Raw genomic sequence first — 22,759 nt, 5'->3', positions numbered from 1 at the left:
GGTCAAAATTTGCCAAATTTCCACCATCATTTCAATCAACAAGCAATGACGTCTACATATGAGTGAGAAATTCTCTTTCTGTCAACAAGGGGGCCAAAGATTATACATAATTTTTTCATCTTCAATGATATTTCTTTATTCCGAAGGCGTTTATGCATAAAATTATCACGCAAGCCAATCAATTGATCATCGTCATGAAATAAAAAAAATCTGACAGTTATTCCTTATATTAACATACTCTTGATTCAGCAATTCAAGGTGCTCTAAGGCCCGCTTCTGTCTCTATTTGTCCCGCCCCGCACGTGATTTATTTTTACAAAGCTTTTCGATGAACCAGTAGATTTATGTAGAAATAAAGTACACTTACAATTAGTAGTTTTATCTTGGACAAAGACATTGGAAATGTAAATATAATGACATCAAAACGGATGTAAAAACAAGATCATTAGGAAGGTTTTCAATCTCCATTGAATTCCATTTGACTCTGTTCTATGGTTGTCCTCTTACTTAACCTTTCACACTGACATAAATCATTAATATTTATGACAGGTTATTCATCCAGAAACAATCCCCTCTTAGTATTAACATTGATTTTACTATCACGATACCAGTAGAGTGCCTTTACAAAGTAATGTAATCTATAGCCATTCCATTCACGGGTTTGATTTTTTGAATCACTTTATAGCTCTCAATTAAATAATGTTTCAGGAAATTGTCAATTTCAGAGGTTACATTAAGTGGAAGTAAATTTACCAAGTCAATGATTTAACCTTTTAACATTCACTCTGGGACGACGCTGGAAACAATCTTGCAAATCTTTAAGATAAATAAACAATGTACAGTTTATTTCCTACACAAAAAGTACATTGATTTCGGAATTTTTTGATGATAAAATTATATCTTATTTCATGACTTTAAATTCTTATGAGTTTAATGACAAGGGATACACAGACGGATTGAACAGTCGGCAGGGAATACTCACTCCTCTATGGCACCTGATCCCACCTCTGATGTTTGGAAGTCCGTGTTTGCTCAGCTCCCAAGTGGTATCGTTTAATGGTCCCTTGAATATTTGTTCGAGATCTTCATCAATTTCATTTCAATATTTGTAAATTTATTATCGGAATCAAAGTATGTTAAAGTCTTTTTTCATATAAGCTTCCCTTAAAATAATTAGGTAATGGATGACGTTCATATCATAGCTACAAAAAATGATTTGTCGTTTGTTGTTTATGTTTCGATACTCAATTTTTTTAACCATATTTTTATTTCGAAATTTTCATTAATTACTTGCACTTTGAGAAAACAAACTTATGTTTGTTCCTTTTTTTTTAATGGATAATCTCAATTTGGCCTTCGAAAAAGATCTTTCCAACAAGTTCGAAAGACTTTGAAGAAAGGTCAACAAAATAAGTGTTTCGTAAAAAATTCTTTAAAAAAGACTCATAAAATTCTAAATCATTCTTGAAGTAACAGAGGGAGACAAATATATCCTATATCGATTTTAAATTGCAAGCAAATTACCTAGTTTTGATACAACCGTTTATTTGAAAAACAATAAACACCTTGAAAAAAAACACGGAGGTTTCTTGTTTGCTTTTGATCTTCTTTTATTTATGTTTAGAATTGAAGCTTAGCCATAATAAGATTTTTGAAATTAAAAAAAAAACTATTTGTAGCAATTTAAACCAAATTTAAAATTAAATCGAACAACTGGCAGTAGTTTTCAATTAATTAATTGTTCAATTCATTGTATTTTAAATTTGGTTAAATTGCTACGCATGTGGATTATTTTAATTTCTAAAATCTAAAGAAAAGGTAAAAATTGCCCAATCTAAAAAATTTCTATAAAACATGAAACATATGGGGATAACGGAGAGTATTCGAAATCAAAAGTCCATAAAACAATACAAAATAGGAGCAGAGCAAACAAGGACCTCCTGATCAAGGGAGATGGGTTCAGGTGCCATGGAGAAGTGAGCATCCCCTGTCGACTGGTCACACCCGCCGTGTGCTCTTTTCATGATCGGTAAATAACGGAAAAATCCGTCATCAATTCAGTGTATAAATAATGGACTAACAATTAGTATGAAAAACGTCAGTCAGCATTTGACTCAATGATAAACTGTATTTGCTGGTCATTGTATCGACCATAGAACTTTAAATAGAAATGATAACTTTGAACGAGAAACCCTAAATTCTTGTTTCATCAACTTGTTTGTCAATTATTTACCTCCTTTTAGAAATTGTTTATACATAGAGAATGCTTTTGCGTATCGAATCAGCTGAGATATATTAACTCGGTATACAGGTGATCAGGGTATATTGCTGCATAAGTAAGGGAAGTTGATAATAGAAAAGTCCTCACGTTTATCCCAGAGCTTGGTTGTTAGATTACTATTTACGTCTTTTAAAAAAAAATATCCAAATATGAAGCAGCTGTGTCAAACTCTGTGGTATCTTTTATCTCAAGCTCACCAGGATATATCGTATCGACATGAGAATGGAAATTACCATTGTTAATTGACAATACGTCGTCGATATATCTAAATGTCGAGTTGAAAGCCACAGCAAGTGTTTTCTTCTTTTCGCACATAAGATGTTGCACAAATTCTGAATAGATTGTTGAAAGAACTGGTCTCCAAATACGAATTAGATATCGTTAATCAGAAACTCAGGCATATTTTTTATGTCAACTTAAGAGTACCTGTGTGTACAATCAGAATGTTTTTTTAACAAAATAGTTTTGCAAATGACCAATGACAAGGTAAATAAATTTACGTGTTCCATTTTTATTGAAAAAGAAGCTGTCATTGATATCAAAAAGCCTGGATTTTAATTTATCGTGGGGAATGGTTGTGTATAAAGTTGAAAAGTCATAAGTTTTTAAGCTATTGATTTTGGTGAAGTCTTGTTATTTCAAATTGTCCAAAAGTTCCTTGAAATTCTTAAGTATCAACATCTGATTAACACCACTTCTTGAATATATTGTTGCACAGTACTCTTGAAGTTTCTCCTTCACTACTGTTAATATCTTAGTGAGGAGAAAAGAAAGAGGCTTGGTTGAAATTATATCAGAAATGCTCAATTTAACGTCTAGTATAGGAAAATATTCAGTTGCAACAATATTGCAAGTAAAACTTGGAAAATAATTAACAAGGGGTAATTATATAGAAAAATGAATACATTTAAAAAATAACAATTCGAGAGAAAATCAGCGTTGAAATTCACAATATCATAGACAAAACAAATCAAAATATATCATTTGAAACAGATTTGTATGGATCGACCCTCTCATCGTCTATAAGCAAAAAAAATTGAACATATTCTTAAATTCACTACAATGGAACATTTCTACATGTTTTTAATATTTCAAAGAATATATGTCATGTCATAACAGAACATTATTTTTTGTGCAATTCACTTGTCGTTTATTTCATTTTATAAAAAACCCATGACCTTCGTGGAGTGTAATATAAGTGTGAATGGCACTTGATCCCACCTCTGATGTTTTGGAGATCCGTCTTTGCTTTGCTCCTATTTTGTATTGTTTTATGGACTTTTGATCTTGGATACTGTTCGATATCTCTATATGTTTCATGTCAAATTAACAATGCCTTTTTTCATCCAATGAATTTAAGCCATACAAACCAATATCGTTTTCTGCAATACATAAAGTTTTCACATCAGTTAGCAGTCCATTATAGTTAATGATATAAATGCAATTTCCAAATTAGAAATTTTGTAAAATTGTTTTATTCGCGTAGTATTATAGGGATTTTTTCATCATATTTGTTTTTCATACTTAAGATAATTTTGAAACACCGGATGCGAAATTAGACCCACCCTCTAGTTGAATAGATGTCAATTTGTATGACGTTTATTAATTGAGTAATTCGGAACAACATAACAGTGGTTTTAATGTTATGCAACATTCATTGATGCAAAGAAATTAAAAGGATTGGAAAAAGAGAAAGCAATCATCACTTTGGAATTTAAAATTTGATAATTTAATATCATTCGATTTTTTACCATTTAAATTGAACTGGTTATAAGAAAACAAAATAAAACTTGATCAGTTTATCTCTATTGAAATAATTTGAATAATTTCAGCGTCATTCTTTCCAAAAAGATGAATAAAAAAAAAATTGATTGACATGGTACTGTAGGTTGTAGCATTAACTACAGTGTAATTGAATAAAACTGTCAGTCTAGAATTTATGTGTTATTCAGTAAAAACATTCTGTAGTTCAAAACATATCTGCACATTTGTTACGTAATTTTCTATCGATTTTTTTTCATAAAATTAGTAACTTTTTAAATTAAGGACAACAACTTCTGAAAATATTTATCCTGATCTTTTGTATTTGATTGGAAGATGCTATGATAAAGTTTTCAATTAACTTATTGAATTCTACATGAGTTTATTATCTAAAATCCTTTAATTTAAAACTTTAATAACTTCATGAAAATATTAGTACAACAGTTTCATAATTAATAACCATTCACCTCTAAAAAATATTAATCGTAATCTTAGCGATCGATGAATTCCCCTTTTCCCTGCTAAATTGGCCTCACAAAAGAGCAGAGAAGTTTTCTCGAAAGCAACTTCGTATATCAAGGCAAATTAAGTGTAATACATGAACAGAAATTAAATGACATATAAAACCGAGTTTAATATTTTTTTGCATCACTTTAAATTGTTGTTTTAATTATTTCCTTTTAAGGGTATTTTATCGTCCTGTGATGTCATAGGTTTTGTAAATATTGTTATTAATTGAAATTCTTTCCTAATAGGAAACATCTCTTGGAAGAATGCTTTCAAAGGTGTAGAATAAAAATGCAATTTTTCCGCTTTAATCATAAACATAAATTGAATGTTTTGCAAGTTTAAAATAACCGAAATCGTTAACACGATATTTCTCTAGTCTTTAAAGTTCTTTATGTAACAATGAATTACAACAATCGTTTATAAAAGCCTTCGTAAAAGTTATGGGAAATGCTTACGATTATGAGATCTGATTCTGTAGATTAATGTATAAATCACAGTCAAAAACAGACAAAAATGCTTTATTTGAATTCTTAATGCATTTTTATGGACTATTTGTTAAAAACATCATATGATTTAACAAAGGGACTTAATGTCCTAAAGTTCAATAAATTTTAAGAAAATAAATACCCGGTCAATATCGATTAGCACTGGTGTGAGCATTATCTCCGAAAAGTTGTTTCTGCAAATTTGCCTTCCACTAAATTTGAAATATCAATTAACCACAAATTAATGAGGTATGAAGCAATCCAATGATATTAGTGCAGATAATACATCGATATTTACCCATTCCTGTAGGGTAAACAGAATTGCAGAATATTAGAGCGATTGGGAATTAACAATCGGGATGGAAGCACTCAGCGAAGAGCTCGAACCACCCGTTATTGTTCCCTGAGTCACGTGATATAAAACATTATTTTAACAAAACATAATCATTGACACAGCAGAGCATTCCAGACATATCGTAAAAATGGACGCCATGCGAAAACCAAAAGTGGTCAAGAAAAAAGTGACTAAAGATTTGCCCCCTCCCGAAGTTAACGAAACAGACCCACTACCCATGGAGGCATTCACAGACAAGAAACCGAAATTTGCAGAATTAGTGAAGAGAAATCTGGATAGCATCAACAATGTCAGTCTAAAGGAAAGGACAGAGAACTTCATCAACGAAACCAGTTTCACAGCTATTGCCAGAATTGTAAAAGCGAACACGATAGTGAAGAAGATTCTATGGTTAATCCTCGTGCTCGCAATGATGTCTTGGTTAGGCATCCAGTGTTACTGGCTCTTTGATAAATACTTCAGTTATCCTGTAGAGGTGAAAATTGAACTAAAATCAGCTCCTAAGTTGGCTTTTCCTAGCGTCACTGTGTGTAACAGGAATCCCCTGAAGAAATCAAAACTGAGGGACTCTGTGTTTTCTGGACTGACACAAATGTTTGATTTAAAGACTGATGATACCTTATACAACGGAGCAATGGATCGGCTCCGAGACCAGTCACACGGTCATGAGGGTGAGTAGCGTTAGATTGCTAACGTCACTATTTAATAATATTATACTTTCATGTAAATTACTTGAATCTGATTCATCGAGAAACATTTGTTAAAAGACACTTTAATCATTGCATTATTATTTTTTTTTCTTCAATTTATATTTTACGTAAAAGGACTATTCACAGCACATACAATATATGTAAATTAATATACACCTAATTTCTATATAACATTTAATTTAATCAGCATTATTATTTTTTTTTCTTTATATTTTTTGCACTTACATGTAATATATGTAAAATAATATACACCTAATTTCGAGAAACATTTCAGTGCTTTAAATTAAATAGCTATAGCCTTTAAAACAGTTAATTCTAAAGTCAATTGTGGAATTTGTGTGTGTGTGTGTTTTTTTTTTTTTTTTTTTTTTTTTTTTTTGCAATAAACTTGATTTTACATAACATTCATAAAAATTTGTACCCAAAAATATTTTTCGAAAAAAAGGCTGATTGTTTCTTAACCGTTACAGATAATGTTCTATACAATATCAGGTTTGTAACTTGTTGTTTTAATGAAATTTAATTAAATTTCTCTCCCTAGGTCCGGATCCACACACGAATTCCTCCAATCTCACGGCCTTGGTCCAGGAATACGGGTTCAAGTATAACAAAAAAATTAATATTTTTATTTCAGATGATTATAAAATACATGTACATAAATTTGAAACAGCAATTTATAAATAATAACAAAACGTCCAGTTGTGGAGAATTCCAAGAGGAATATAGTGCGTCTTGATTACTTTTTAAAAAAAAAAAATTCTTGATATGCAGGCCTTTCTTTTAGATATTACACTTTTAATAAATGAAATTAGATGAAAAATAAAGAAACATTATAGTTAAGATATTTTAGCATTAGATATTTGCATACTCTTCGTTTTCTTCCACTAAGAACCGGCATTTACTAATTCTGTTCATAGTATTATGCAAACACACTTTAAATTGTTAAATTGTTGAACATTTCCTGTAGACCATATAAACATAACATCTTGCATTTCGATGTGTTATTTGAATGATTTATTTATAAAGCCTCCTTTTTTAATAAATACTATAAAACATAAGAAAGAGGGTGATTTGAACCACTTTTTTCTTTATTCAAACATATTTCTCCGTCCATACCTTACGGAAAATTAAGAACACTTGTTCACCATAGGATACCTACATCTGATGTCATACTGTATGGTTAAATTTTATTTTTTAAATATTTGAAGCATGTGGGACGGGCTTCAGAATGCATCTGTAAGGACTGCGTTCTACAAAACCTCCAGTTCTGAGATAAACGCGGGGATAGCCTATGCCTCCACAGCTCTTCTGGAGGATGATGACGTCATAGAGGAATTTGGTCACCAGAAGATGGACATGATAACTTCTTGTGTCTTTGCCGGAAATCTGTGTTCCCCGGAGTGAGACATACCTACCAATATGTTTAGTTTTGATATAAAATCTTCATGATCATTTGGTTCCAAGGCTGCCTCGAAAATTCTCTTTTCAAAGCTTGTCTTGCAATTAAAATATCTCTTCATTTTGAGTACAAAGCTATGAATCTGGCCTGTCAGATATCTCTTAAGTCAAAATTTCGATTTTGAAAAGCTTGTCATTTATAATACATACATTATCAAAAATTTGTAGTTTTGTATAAATTTTCAATTTAAACATATGGTATAAATTTTGTTTTGTTATCAAAATTAATTAAAAAATTATATTGATTTGAAACTTTGACTATTATATATAATTCAAAATTCAAGAGCCTGTTATTATGATTCAATTCTGTTTTTCTTAAAGGTAAAAGGCATCGATGGTTAACGTACAATTCAAGCATGAGATAAAATTTGGTGCTTTCAAGATTTATTATTTACCAAAATAATCTGCATATGAAGTGCAGGCGTGTCTTCTAATAGATTTGATCAGCAAGAGCATGCTCTACAAGCAAATTTGAGTATTGAAAGCAATCAAAAAAAAAATTAATTACACAAGGATATCAGAGATCTCTTACATTGTCAACATTTTGCAAAGTATATTGTTGATATAACGACCCTGTTAGCAAACACAATCTTTAATTACGGCAAATCGAATGCTGAACGATGTTTTTCATACAGATTTAGTTGACCATTATTTTCATATTAGGTTCGGGGTTTTTATTTTCATTGGCCCAATCATGTCAAGAGGCACAAAACTTTAATATCCGGTCAACAGGAGATTCTTACTTATCAATGGCATCTGATCCAATCTCTTTTTGCTTTGCTTTCAATGTGAAGTGGTTCAATGGATGTGTGGGATTGAGCATTGTTTGTTATCTTCTATTTCGTTTTGTTTGATAGTATTTTTTCGTTGTTTGTTTATTTGTATTGTTTATTTGTCATTTGTTTGAAGTTGACATCAAAAAGATGCCTGAGTTTCTGATTGATAATATCTATGTGGTTTTTGGAGACCAGGTCTTCACACAATCTATTGCAATTCTCATAGGTACCAACTGCGTCCCGTTATTAGCAGACCTATTTTGGTATTCATATGAAGCAGAATTTGTGCAAAATCGTATGCGTGAAAAGAAGAAAACACTTGCAGCGGCCTTCAACTCGACATTTAGATATATCGACGACGTACTGCCAATCAACATTGGTAGTTTCAATTCCTATGTCGATACGATATGTCCTGGTGAGCCTGAGATAAAAGATACCACAGAGTCTGACACATCCGTTTCATATGTGGATATTTTACTTGAAAAAGACGTTAATGGTGATTTAATAACCCAGCTCTATAATAAACGTGATGACTAACTTTTCTATCGTAAACTTCCCTTACTTATGTAGCAATATACCTTCATCACCTGCATACGGAGTACATATATCTCAGTAATTTCGAAACACAAGGACATGCTCTACGTATAAACAATTTGTAAAACGAGGTAAATCATTGACCAACTAGTTGTTTTAACAAGAATTTCAGCAGTCTCGTGTAAAGTCATCACTTCATAAGTTCTATGGTCAATACAATGATCTTGTCAGCAAACACAAAATATCGTTGAGTCAAATGCTGACTGACGTTTTTCATACTAATATTGTAAATCCATTATTAAAACACTGAATTGAAAAGGGGTTTTCCGTTATTTCCCGAACATGACAAGGAACATAAGTCGTGTGTGCCCTATCGGCAGGGGATGATCACTCCTCCACGGCACCTGATCTGACCTCCGATGTTTTGGAGGTCCGTGTTTGCTCTGCTTCAATTTTGTGTTGTTTATTGACTTCTAATATTGAATCCTGTTTGTCATCTCAATATGTTTCATTTCTTTTTATTTCTTTTTCATTTCATCAGTTACATTTCAGTTTTTCAGATACATATAAAAATATGTTATTTTTTTTTCAAAGGAATTTCACCTACTTACACAACAGTAAATATGGGAACTGTTACACATTCAACTCCATCAAAGACCCAAATCCACCGCTGTACACGTACTATGCAGGCCCGCTAATGGGTAAGTAACAAATTATTGACAAGTAACTAATTAACATTTTGTATATGCTATTTCACTACAATATTTAAATGTATCTCATCATTTATATACCGGTATAGATATAACAAAATGCATCTCATATGATTTTATTCTTAATTACAAAGCCACAATTTTTATATTAAAAACATTCTCTTTCTCAAATATCCCGTAATAGTTTTCTGTTTTGTGAGTGTCCGTTATGATATATCGCTTTATTAAGAGTAAAATTTTCATCAAAGTTGTGGTAATAAGAATATATTTATCCCATTAATGTATGGTAATTTAATATATTATTGAGTAATTTGGTAAGTTAATTTTTTCGCCAAGCTTCAGGCACAGTTAGAGTTATTAGTCTTTTAGATAAGAACTCTAAGAATTCCGAGGTTCTGTGTCATGGCAGTGGATGGAATGATATAAAATCCATACTATTTCATGACCTTGACTGCCAAGTAGAGCAGTAAAGGTTGTTATTTAATGCCCTTCATAAGTATATGGTGACCTCTCTAAACGAATGGCAGATTTCTTCACCAAAAACAGCGTAGCCAACCAAGCAAGCAATTTAATGCTATATATCGCCATATAAAGATGCTGCAGATGTCTTCTTACTTGGTTTGACTTAGAAGAGTTAGTTAGTCTTCGAACTCAAGTGTGTGCTCTGAGTTCGATCCATTTCTTCACCAAGTCAGGTTATTTACTGCAGATATGTTAATTCTTCAGGAATTTAACATCTTCATTTTTACTCAGCATTTCGTAATTGCCTTCAGAATGTGACTGTAATAAAATGCAATTTTACCTTTGATTGGATAGTCATTTGACTGGACTACTTGATTTAATACTAATTGTTACATATTTGTAAATAAAATTTGACAACGGATTTGTTCCTTGTCATTTTGAGAAAATAGTTCGTTTTCTTCCTATCTTTTATGGAGTCTATTGATCAAAATTGAACAAAAATGATTCATTGTTGCAATATATGAGTGTGAAAGTATAATTCTTAATATTCGATTATCGAAGGAAATCTAACGAGAAAATGGTACATGCAGGAATCTGTTTTGTTTTACAGCTGAAATCGTAAACAACAACATACAGGTTAAGCAGAACTGTTGGGTTGACTTCCTTATATTAAATAATTACGTGATATTGTTCCCGGAACTGCGTTTAATGTTAACTTTCTCTTTAAATGTATTGATAATTTTTCTTAAAGAATGTAATACCAGCCGTCCGAAATGTTTAGCGTTGACGGAGCTTACATTACCAAGATCTTACAAGTCACAGTTTGAAGAATTATTCTCCGGGATAATATGGACTGTTGATTGTTCCGATAACGAAACAAATAAAAATGTTTAATTCTTTCATACATTAAATATTGCGACAGCGTACAGCAACAACAAAATATACTTAATGAAAATTAATAGAAAAAAAATTATGAAACACTGTATCACGTCAAAGAAAGAATCAAATTGATTTTAGCATCTTCATCATCATACATGTACACGTATGTACAGTTACTCATTAATTAAGGGTGTGTATAAGTAAGATAAATAAGTTACATTTAAGTTATAATTAATAAATTATAATGTAGATTATTTATAGTTGCTTGTATAAAAAGAAACAAAATATATTTATATTGTACATAATGTTTTAAACCAAAAACGTTAATATGGATCTACTCATATAATTACATATTCCAGAAAGCGACAATAAGTTTGTTCGATAAAGCAATTCAGATGTAATTTGATGAAACCTCATTCGACCTGCATGGTTGTCAAAAGTGTATTTCGAAATAATCAAAATTATGACGTTCACTGTCAATTAGAGATTATACAAAAGAATTATCGTCACGAAAAAATCAATAACAGGAAGAAACACAAATAACTAGATTAGTTTTTTTCTTTCAAAATTGAGAACAACAAATATAGATAATTCTTTGAAACATTCTCGCGTGTCCTGAGAGCAAACATTAGTGAACTTAATGATAATGAAATAAATACGCGTCACCGTTGGAAAGATAAATGTTCTGTATTTTGATCGCCTATATATCTTAAATATAGTTAGTATGATAAAGTTATCAATTGAACCATGCATTTTTTTAATGTTGAATTGTCAATAAATTGTTACTAGTTTTCTAGATCAAATGTTTTCTTTCTAATTAAGTGAAAAGAAGAACATAAAGAAATATGCTACTTAGGTATTCATAGGGTTATATATTTACATAAACCAATCGAATAGTCAATAAAATTATCTTCAAATTAAACAGCGAGGAGAAACCTTATACAGACTTAATTAATGAAATAATTAAATAATGTCAGTAAATAAACCGTGGAATGAACCCTTGCCAACATCAATTAAAACTTTCTATATAGTTTTCAAAACAAGGATTCATGTCTGTGAAATGATTTGCATTAACCTGAAGCATTGAATTCAAAGAATTATGGATTAACACAACACGACATGTCCAATTTATATTTGATCGATTCAAATCATGAATTTTTAGCACTGACTGCTTTAAAATCAAGCTTAAGTAATCCTCTATCTCTATTGAAATACATCGACTCTCATAAAATTGGGAAAATAGTGCCTAGATTTCTTTTCATCATTTGTGATACGAAACATTAATTTAATTCAATAACATTGTTTAGAATTAAAGTGTAACAGGATAAGCAATTACTAACTTGACGGATATTCATATGAAGCAAAATTTTCACAGAAACGTTTGCATGAAAGAAAAATAATTCAACATACATATCAACAGCACTTTATCGAAATCCAATGTTTATTTTCATTCAAGCATGCCATCGAACCCAAAATAAAAGATAAAACTGAATTGTTTTATGTTTGAATGTTCAACTAGTGAAGACACTTATGATTTTACTCTAAAACTGAATGATAATTTCTTTATCGTCAACATCCCATTTTTTTTATATAACAGTATACAATGTACTATTCTAACCTGTATATTGATAAACAAACTAGTATAAGAATAGAAAAAGAATACATTTTTCGAGAGTTTAAAAAGTCTTAGGCCACCAATTCTCAAATTCTATGGCGAAAACTATGAAAAATTTAAATTCAGTAGTTCTTTTTCTAATGAAAATATGTCAAATCTAGGCATGACGCTTGAGTTCAACATCCAGCAGGATGAGTACATATCTGCCTTAGCACCGGATGCCGGAATTCGTGTTTCAATACACGAACGTGGGACGTATCCATTTCCCGAAGATGACGGCTTTACCATAGCTCCTGGCATGGCTACCTCTGTGGCGCTTAAAAGGGTAGGAATTTGTCCATAAGGCACTAGTTTAAACCTCTGCCATTCAATCAAATGAACGGTCAATTAAAGGTCTTCATACGTGATCCCTCCAGAAGTTTCAGCCAAATGAACTGTCATTTAAAGGTCTGAAAATATGATCTGTCTAGAAGGCTCCAGTTTAAACTTCTCCCATTAATCAGCATTCAGTAAGCTTGAAGCTTAAAATTAAGTCACTTTTCTGTTCACTGAAATTGCTGATTTTCATCTTGTGATGATATATATAATCTTTGTTAATACGTTACAGAAAGAAAAAAAAATTAAAGACTTTCAGTAAGTTAAAAATAAACAAAGTATTGAACATTTTGTGTAAGATTAGAAAGTAAAATACGAAGCAATGGCGTTTATCGTTTGATGAAATATTAACCTTTTTTGTTCTCTATAGGTGTACATCAGTCGCCTTGAACCTCAGCACGGAAACTGCTCCAGTAATCCAACAAATGTGGATGAATACATGAAGAGATATGAGTTCAGTTACCACAGGCGTACCTGTCTAAAAAGCTGCTATCAGCAGAAGCTGATAGATTATTGTGACTGCGCGTGCTCAAACTTCATCGTTCCAAAAAATGTTACTAACATCTGTAATTACGATAACGAAAGCATTAGTAAGTATCATGCCAAATGATTACAAAAATTAACTTTTCTCTTATCATGGTGATTGTCCAAATAAATAATATACAAGCATATACGCATTTTTCTTCTTTGTAAGTGAAAAATTCTTGAATGGGTGTTAAAAAATAAACAAACATTTCTTTACGTTTATATACATGTGTTCCCATATTTTTTTTTTAAATTGATGCTCTAAATTTCGTCTGAATGTGGTATGATTCCAATTTAACTCGTAACACATAAATCCAGCATTCTATAAAATTTAACAAATAAAATAATCTAACCGTTTTTGTTATTCACATGATTATTGTACATTTACCATTACAATTTTGCAATATTACATAGAAGTTCAACTTAAAAATGATATGGAACAATCCATTTGTAATTCTCATATCTTTATCTTTCTCATTATTAACTGATATAAGCTAAATTAGTTATAAAATTATTTGATGAGCTTCATAACACGTCTGGCCTATATTTGCAAACATAATTATTCCATGCATGCATGCAAAATATTATATTTTGTTTTTATCTAATTAAAATAATCATTATGTATCGATATTTACGAATAGTTGCTACAAGAAATCTGGGCAAGCGACTAAGATTATTTAAACTTTAATTTATGTAAACTGAATTAAGACCCAATAAAAGCTGGTGTAAATTTAAGAATGTATACCATTTATACACTTAATTAAACATATATCAATTTAATTTATTCCGCTGAATTTTTCTTTAAATTTACCCCATGTCACCTCATATCAAAGTAACATTTTTCAGAATAAGTCCATTTTAACTTTCAAATATGCATCTTTGTTCCAACAGGAATTTGTACCATGGAGACGATAAAGACTTGGGACACCTGTGAAGAAAAATGTCCAAGCACCTGTCAGTGAGTTGTCTAGAGGTTTAAGTCCTTAACCATCAGTCCAGGGGGCCATAAATCGTAGACGAAGTTACTTTTGAACTGAGTCTCTCTTATTCCAAATAGGAATTAATAGTGGATATGTGAGATTGTGATCAAAAGTGAGCTCGTTTAAGTTTTATAGCCCTAGGCCAAGGGGTCCAGATTCAACATATTGACGTTGGACAACGTGTTGACTTGGGACCCTTGGCCTTGTGAAACTGAGAACATCGTTTTAAAATGAAATGAAATGTCCAACCACCTGGTAGTGAATATAATAGAAACATTGATCCTTATCTAGTCTGTTTATTTTTTTCTGGTTAGTGCTCTTTACGTTGAATACATTTAAAGTGATGCACGAAAATGCATTGATTGTAATATTTTGAAATACTTTTTGCTACATATGATGTAAACAATTATCTATACGTAAATGTTTGAACAATTTTCATTAATGCATTAATCTTGAAATATTATTTCAATTTTTTCTTTCTTAGAGAAAATAAGTATGAAACCATGGTAACAGCTTCTGCCTGGCCCTCTGAAGCCTATGAAGTGAGCAATTTACACCTTATTTTTAGAGCATTTTTGCGAAACAGAAAATTTCAATCCAACCTTAGAAGAAACAGGATGTGTTTGTGAAACACTAACGCCCCCATATGGCAAAATAGCAAAGATTAAACTTTTCTTAAATGCAAATTTAATAAATTAGTACCCAAAGTAGGGTATTCTCTCTGGAAATACAATTGTGAAATATGAAAGTAGGCCAAGGTTAAAGCCTTTTTATAAGTATTGAAATCTTCAAGGTCAAGATCATTGATATCCAATGAAAGGTCTTGACACAAAAATACATATATAAAGTATAGAAGCCTTAGCCCTTACCGTTCAGAAGTTGTATGTCCAAGATTATAAATTTGAAAAAAATAGATCAAACTCCAAAGTCAAGGTCAAAAGTCTTGCTATCAAATGAAAGGTCTTGTCGCAAGGATTGAATATGTAAAGTATGGAAGCACTAGCCCTAACCCTTTAAAAGTAATGGTTAAGGTCTGCTTTTTAAAAGTAGGTCAAACTCCAAGGTCAAAGTCAAAGGATCAAAGTTCTTGGTATCCAATGAAGGGTCTTCTCACAAGGATTACATAGGTGAAGTATGAGATCACTAGCCCTAAGCGTTCAAAAAATATTGCCAAAATTAAAGTTTTTTCATAAGTACAAAATTCTCCATGGTTAAGGTCAAAAGGTTGAGGTAATTGGTATCCATTAAAAGGTCTTGCCACGTGAAAGACATGTAAAGTATGGAAACCCTAGCCCTAACCGTTCAGAAGTTAAGGTTAAAATTTTTTTAAAAATAGGTCAAATTCCAAGGTCTAGGTCAAAGGGTCAAAGGTCTTCCTATCAAATGAAAGGTCTTGTTACAAGAATTAAATATGTAAAGTATGAAAGCACTAGCCCTAACCCTTTAAAGTTATGCTCAAGGTTCACTTTTTTATAAGTAGGTCAAACTCCAAGGTCAAGGTCAAAAGGATAAAGTTCTTGTTATTCATGAAATTTTTTTTTCAAAAGAATTACATATTTGAAGTATGAAAGCCCTATCCTTTACCGTTTGAAAATTATGGCCAAGGTTATAGTTTTTTCACAAGTACGTAAATCTCCAAGGTCAAGGTCTGTAGGTCAAGTTGTTGGTATCCAATGAAAGGTCTTTCAACAAAAAATACACAGGTGAAGTATGAATGTCCTGGTTTCTACTGTTTAAAAATATGGCCAAAGTAAAAATTTGAATTTTTGAGTAAAAGTGCGTCAAACTCCAAGGTCAAGGTCAAAAGGTCAAATTTGGTGGTACCCCAAAAAAGGTCTTGTCATAAGGAATACACATGTGAAATATGAAAGTCATAGCTTCACTAAACCAAAAGTTATGGACAAGGATAAAGTTTTTGCGGACAAACAGCTAGACAGACGGACCGACACAATAAAAACTATATGCCCCCGAAACTTCGTTTACGGGGCTCTAAAAACATGAATAAGGTGCTTTTTAAGGAGGCTACGGGGTCATCAAATTTTACCATCAGATTAACTTAATTTTATAGATGTGATTTTTTAATGTGTCAACTATCATTTGGGAAAGAATTTTTTCATACATTTTAAGCTTGACATTTAATCATTTTTGTATATCTTAATATGGAGCCCTTTTTCTAAAGGAGATCAATATGGTCTGACAATGGCCACAACCACCCAGGCCTCTTAATGCCATTCCAGTTTGAGATGTGTTTATTTAGAATTTGAATTGTCAAAAAAGATATGATAATCTGTCAACTGTAGCTTGACGTAAAAACTTTAACTCTTTTCCTCTTTTTTTTCTAAACAGGACTACCTTGAGAGTCGTATGAAGCTGACCACAAGCGAGTACATGTCAGGGGGACAGAAAACTAAAATGTACGTTTAGAAAATCATTACAAAAAGTCGAAGAAACATTTGTTTTGTTTCCTTAATTAAGCCATCAAAAATAAAAAAAACAATTTCCAACCCCAGTTTTGCAATTTATTAATTATCTATCTGCAAAGTAAACAATTTTTTAATAAAAAGTTAATATTTTCCCTGCAATATGCAATTAACAGTCCATTCTACCTCCATGAAAGGAAGAAAAAATTCGTCGACGAATATGCAACTGAGCAATTATTTGTAATTTATTTATGTCTTTGCAGGGATAATAATCTTGTAAAACTGGAAATCTTTTTTGCTGAGATGACATATGAAAGCATCGAATCCCAAAAGGCGTATGAGGTTTGTATTTGCCTTTAAAATACCAACACGCTTACACAAAAGCCAAAGGCAAAACGATATCAAATTGAGTTCTAAGTCTTTATCAATAACAATTTAACAAAATTGTATTATATTATATACCCGTACGAAATTTAAGTCACGTATTTTCAAAGAAATCCAGGCGTATTTTCATCTAAAAATCCTTGTGGAAATCTCTATTGAAATGAATATATAAAACCAGGCGTATAATGTAAAATACGGGCGTACACGAGGCGTAATCCTCCCGTATTTTTGGCCGAAATATGCAAATGAGTACGCCTGGAAATTTAAAATACGCCTGGAAATTTTAATAATAGAATTACGCCTAGATTTCAAGCATACCCTTAAAAATACGCCTGCAAAATAAATACGCCCGTATTAAAGAATACGCCCGTACAAAAAAAATACGCCTGTACAAAAAATATGCATGCTTAAAATAGATTTGAATTAAATATTAATTACATTACTGCAATGGGAGCTACAACTTTAGCATGAATATAAATGTACAATCAACTTAAGTACAAAGATTTTTGACTACATATACTAAAAAAGATTAGACAAATTAAGCTAAGCATACATCACTTTTATTTTCTGAATATTTTTCAGTGTGATAAAATGTGAATAAGATTCAAATAAAGGATTGTCGTTAAAATTTAAAAAATCATAATCTTACATTTACTATTTCAAAGCACAGTTACATGTTAGAATTATATTAACCATTTCACAGCATTTTTACATCCAAGGCTGAGTTTTGTAGTAAAACAGTTGAAACATTCCAGCAATCACAGTGAATCACAGTTTTGAGAATCATGTGGAGTACTCCTGTCATTCTTTTTACTCCTAAATTGGCATAAAAAATGCAAATCACAAGCTTTTCTGTCATTCACGTTTCACATCACATTCCCTAATCACATTTTCATAGATTGAAATATTCACAAAAAGAAGTTTGAATGTTTTATAACTGGCATTGCAAACAGGTGACATCTTCTTCCTGATGCAATTCTTCCAATGGCTGCAGTTCACTGGCAATTGCAATTATGGAAAGCTGGTCTGTCAACTCTTAATATTGCAATATCTTTTCTCCTCCTCTTATGACCATTTCATCATTCAATCAATTTTCCAACTGTGATAAGTATTTAGATGTAAATCATTTTCTGGAAAAAGAAAAACACTAGAAAATAATTTATGTAATTCAAAATACTACTGACCCAATTTTCAATCATTAACATCTGGCTCTGCAAATCAAAAGCAAATTTAGCTGTCTTTTTTTTCATAGATAAAAAGTTTCAATGTTAAGCTATGTTTTCAAAATAATTACCTCTTCTACACAATCTGTGCTTTGTTGTGGCTTTCTCTAATCTCATTGTTCTTGGCATGACCTGCCTGGTGGTTTAAAATTGGCGCAAATACTTGGATGCAGATGCTGTTGTTTACAACCCCCTAGTTAGCTAAACAGTTTTATGATTTCTGGAAGTTCTACTCAGTACAATTTGTAAATTGAAGAAAAAATGCTGTTTTGTTTACACAACATAAAAATAAAATTCCATCAATGTATAAACAAGGTGTATTCACTATATGAATTCACTTATTTTAAAGATAATTAGGGTGGGAAATAGAGCTGCTGTACACAAACCGGATGTAAATTGATAAGCCGTTCTTAGAAAGGTTTACAACATCACAGATAAGTTGTTCCTAAACATGCTCAACACATCTGTAAGTAATCAGCACAATCCCAGCAGGTTAGGGTAGGGAAGTGAAAGTTGATGGTAATGTAATAGTATCTGCATATACCAAATATAAAGCATTTTATAAGAAAAACATTTAAATGATGTAATAACATGTATGTTTATAGCCTGACTAAACAAATCATGAAGTTCAAAGAATATATACTATTTACTTTACAGTTATAGAAATCATTTGTGTTAAGAAAAATAATATCAATTTTTAAAAAAAATGGGAATGACAAAATTTCAGGTCCATGGGACAAAGTTCTAAATAAATCAGTTTAATTTATGAAAAATAATTGCTTTGAATAATATTTAATATAATTACAAACTAAATGCAAAATTGTAATGTATATAATCATGAAATATGTTGTTTTTTGTTTCAGTTATATAATATCATAAAAATGTTTCTTATGTAACTCAATACTTTTTAAAAAAGAGAATGAGCTGACTAAGTTTTTTTGGCTAAGTTGAAAAATCCACCAGAGTTTTCAAAAATACGCCTTTTGAAATTTTCTAAGTTTTAAATTCCTTGTGCCAAAGAGACTAAGTAGAAAATACGCCCGGATTTAGAAATTACGCCTGGAAAAAAGGAGACGTATTTCTGGCAAAAATACGTGTACGCCTGAAAATGAACCGTATTTTTAAGAATACGTCTCTTGTACGCCAGGATTTGCAAAAAATCCAGGCGTAATACGTCTCTGAATTTCGTACGGGTATTTTTATTCCATGATGGCCCTGCATGTCCAGTTACTTTACAATCATAGCATGCAGTTTTATTTTTGTGTCGACTTCTTCTCTAATTATTATCGTTTTACAAACAGCGTGATAGTTTGCTTGATAGGGCGTTCTTAAATTTTGTATGACGATTATCATTTTTCTCATCGATTGGACGATTGATTTCAATGGAATCAGTAATACTTTGCATATGAAACAGAGAACCCAACAATACCGCTGAAAATACTGACCAATCGTATTGAATCACATGTTTACTAGCATGCAGTAAACAACAATTACACGTGGACGGACAAAGCAAGTTTTAAAACCTATAATGGTGATATCGATAGCTACATGTACATAGTACAACAGTAACAGAGTAGCCGTACAAATTCCATTCTCTGAATTTTTTTTATACGTATATAAAACCATCCGGTCAAATCATAACAAATATAATACATGCTTTTTTGAGGACAGAGAACGGCTTTGACTGACTACGTGTTGCTGGTGAGTACAAATACCACACTGGTGAACAATCATTCCATGTGATTGGCCAGTATTCTCAGGATATTGTTGTATTCTGAGTTTCATATGCAAATTAGAATTGATTCCATTGAAATAAAGCATCCAATCGATGAGTAAAATGAAAATCAGCACACAAAATTTTAGCACGCCACATCAAGCAAACTGTCACGCTATTAGTAAAATGATAATACAAATGAAATATATGGAAATAACGAACAGTATTCAAGATCAAAAGTCTATAAAACATTATAAGATAGGAGCAAAGGAATGCGGACATCCAAAACATAAAATGTGGTGTTAGGTGCCATGGAGGAGTATTCATCCAAGTATCTTCCTATATAACGTTCTCAAAAGTGTGTGCTTTCTTCTTTTTTGATTGAACGTTTTATACGTCATAGCTGTCTTTTCAGTCCCAGAACCTAATCTCTGATGTTGGAGGACAGCTAGGTCTTTGGTTGGGACTGTCCGCCATTACTGTGGGGGAGATATTTGAGTTCGCTATGTCTGTGTTCCGCTTGTGTACAGCGAAATTCTTCTCCAAGAGACACCGAACAACAGATTCGACACCCATTACGACGTTCAAGAGTGACGCATCATAGACTGGGCAATTCTTGCCAAAGATTGCTAGCAAATTTGACAGCTATTGTTTTGCATTTATACCTTGTTATGGGATTTGAAAAAAACAAAAATCTGCCTAATCTGCTTAAAAAATCAGATGTTGGATTGGTTATATTATATAATGTAGAGGCGAAGATAAACAACCATTTAAAACATCATATTAACTCTCATAAAAGCATTACATACTTATCATAAATAATTGTACTGTTTATAGCTTTTTTCTAGATCGATCATAATTTTTGTTCGTTTTCTTCACATTTTACATTTATATACAGTCTAACAGGTGTGATGCCGTATACAAAATGCTAAGGATTGTTTCCTTAGGAAGAATTCTTATTTTTGGGTCTTTATTCTTTGACCATTCAAAAGTTGCATGAAAAAAAAAATCTTAATTCTATCTGTCTTATGTTTCAAAATTAGGCGTCGATGATTTCAATTTTTCCTACTTTTAATCTTTATCTATATCTGTATATTAACCAACAGAATAAGTTTCATCAAACTAGCAAATGTATCCTTGATTCAGAAAAACTGTAAATCAGAATGGCGGACATTTTAGGAGTATATCATATTTTGTTAAAAACAGAAAGAAAATGAAAAAAAAATTAAAATGTGACATAATTTTTTTTGCTTCATCTATATAACTATCTGAGATGGTGAATAATCGCAATAAGTACTATTTAATTTGTTGGATAAGGCAAATGTAAAATCATATAATACAAGTTTCCTCATATTCATATAACAAACGTTTATAATACAGTTTTTACGATACATTGAAGCAGGATTCATTTCAACAGGTTGGGTATTTCTTCCGCATAGATTTTAATGGTAAAACCTCTCATTTCCATTAGACATTCATGCCTTCGACTTTAATGCAAATATTTGATAAGGAGTCTTTGATGCAACAAAACATTTTTTCCGTTTTTGTTTGTATGTTTGTATGAGACTTTTTTTCCGACCCCATGTAAATTTAAATGCACACCTTAAATTTGTGACAGCAATGTTTTTTTAAAATCCTCCAGTTCATTTTTTTTAATGGTCTCATGACTCTGAAGAATTTAAACTGTATGATTGTGATCTTATCTTGTTTTTGTTGATTATTTTCTAAGGTTTTCATACTGAATAAAAATCCTGATTTACATGTAGATTTTTTCCTCAGAGATATATACACAGGAAGTAAACATGATGAAACTCCACCATTTAGTCTATCGAATGATCAATCAACGTCCTAAAATGGTCAAAACTTACAATTCTACTCTTTCTACAACAATTCCTCTAGTTAAATTTAAAACTATGCTTCTTAATATCATAGCCAACTGCGTCAATAAAAATTAGACTCACATTATTTGATTTGTCATCAGCAAAACTACTTCTTTAAGGTATCCGACCCATAAAAGGACATAATTTTCTAACCATAAATTTCCATCCTGTATTCAATACATTGAAACTAATTCGACGCAGTTTAGAGTAGAAAAGCATTTACCAGGAGAAATATTCAAAAATATAATTACCCAAGCAGTAATTGATTGATAAATTGATTAAGGATGCATTTAAGTCTTTTGGAACGAACAAATGTTTTTTAAAAAAAATTAAATACTACGAATTTCAAAAATGCTAAGTTGGAAAGATGTATATAACTATTAAGAATAGAAAAACGATTAAAATATAATTCTACACCAGGTAGACTTTGTTAAAATGAATTTTATTGATTAAAAGCAAAGGATGATAACTCTTCAAGGACGGGTCAATGTAAAATATTAGGACACATTCCGCTCTTACATATTGAGACCAAAATATGAAGATTATGTCTACTTATACTGAGTAATCGGTAAACATAAATATGTTATGCATTCGAATTCATTGCATCTGAGATGTTTAGCATCTGTGTTTTTTCATGTAATTATTTGATCAATTCTAGCCTTAGATAAAGATAAAATGTGATGTAACCGACTTCAAATAAATATTATCTTTATCTGAGGGTA

General features: G+C 31.3%; 1 protein-coding gene across 1 annotated transcript; it reads left to right on the top strand.

Moving 5' to 3' along the window:
* Positions 1-5,293: 5,293 nt before the first annotated feature.
* On the top strand, positions 5,294-21,793 carry LOC134234343 (amiloride-sensitive sodium channel subunit gamma-like). The gene is made up of 11 exons (XM_062716391.1): positions 5,294-6,063; positions 6,644-6,704; positions 7,311-7,502; positions 9,465-9,571; positions 12,698-12,861; positions 13,282-13,501; positions 14,328-14,394; positions 14,901-14,958; positions 16,763-16,830; positions 17,100-17,178; positions 20,573-21,793. Exons 1-11 carry the CDS (start codon positions 5,520-5,522, stop codon positions 20,759-20,761), a joined length of 1,749 nt encoding a protein of 582 aa, XP_062572375.1. The 5' UTR covers positions 5,294-5,519; the 3' UTR covers positions 20,762-21,793.
* Positions 21,794-22,759: the final 966 nt, after the last annotated feature.

The sequence above is a fragment of the Saccostrea cucullata genome, unplaced genomic scaffold (assembly GCF_032062105.1).
Source record: "Saccostrea cucullata isolate Sc308-1 unplaced genomic scaffold, CSIRO_AGI_Scuc_v1 ctg575, whole genome shotgun sequence".
NCBI classification, from domain to species: Eukaryota; Metazoa; Mollusca; class Bivalvia; order Ostreida; family Ostreidae; genus Saccostrea; species Saccostrea cuccullata.
The sequence above is the reverse complement of the archived record's forward strand: the minus strand, read 5'-3'. Positions and strand labels throughout refer to the sequence as shown.

Bases quoted from the DNA above. Each gene is read 5' to 3' on its own strand.
- LOC134234343 (XM_062716391.1), top strand. From the start codon at position 5,520: ATGGACGCCATGCGAAAACCAAAAGTGGTCAAGAAAAAAGTGACTAAA. The intron at 7,503-9,464 runs GTGAGACATACC...TTTTTTTCAAAG, and splicing joins GGAAATCTGTGTTCCCCGGA to GAATTTCACCTACTTACACA. The intron at 12,862-13,281 runs GTAGGAATTTGT...TGTTCTCTATAG, and splicing joins CCTCTGTGGCGCTTAAAAGG to GTGTACATCAGTCGCCTTGA.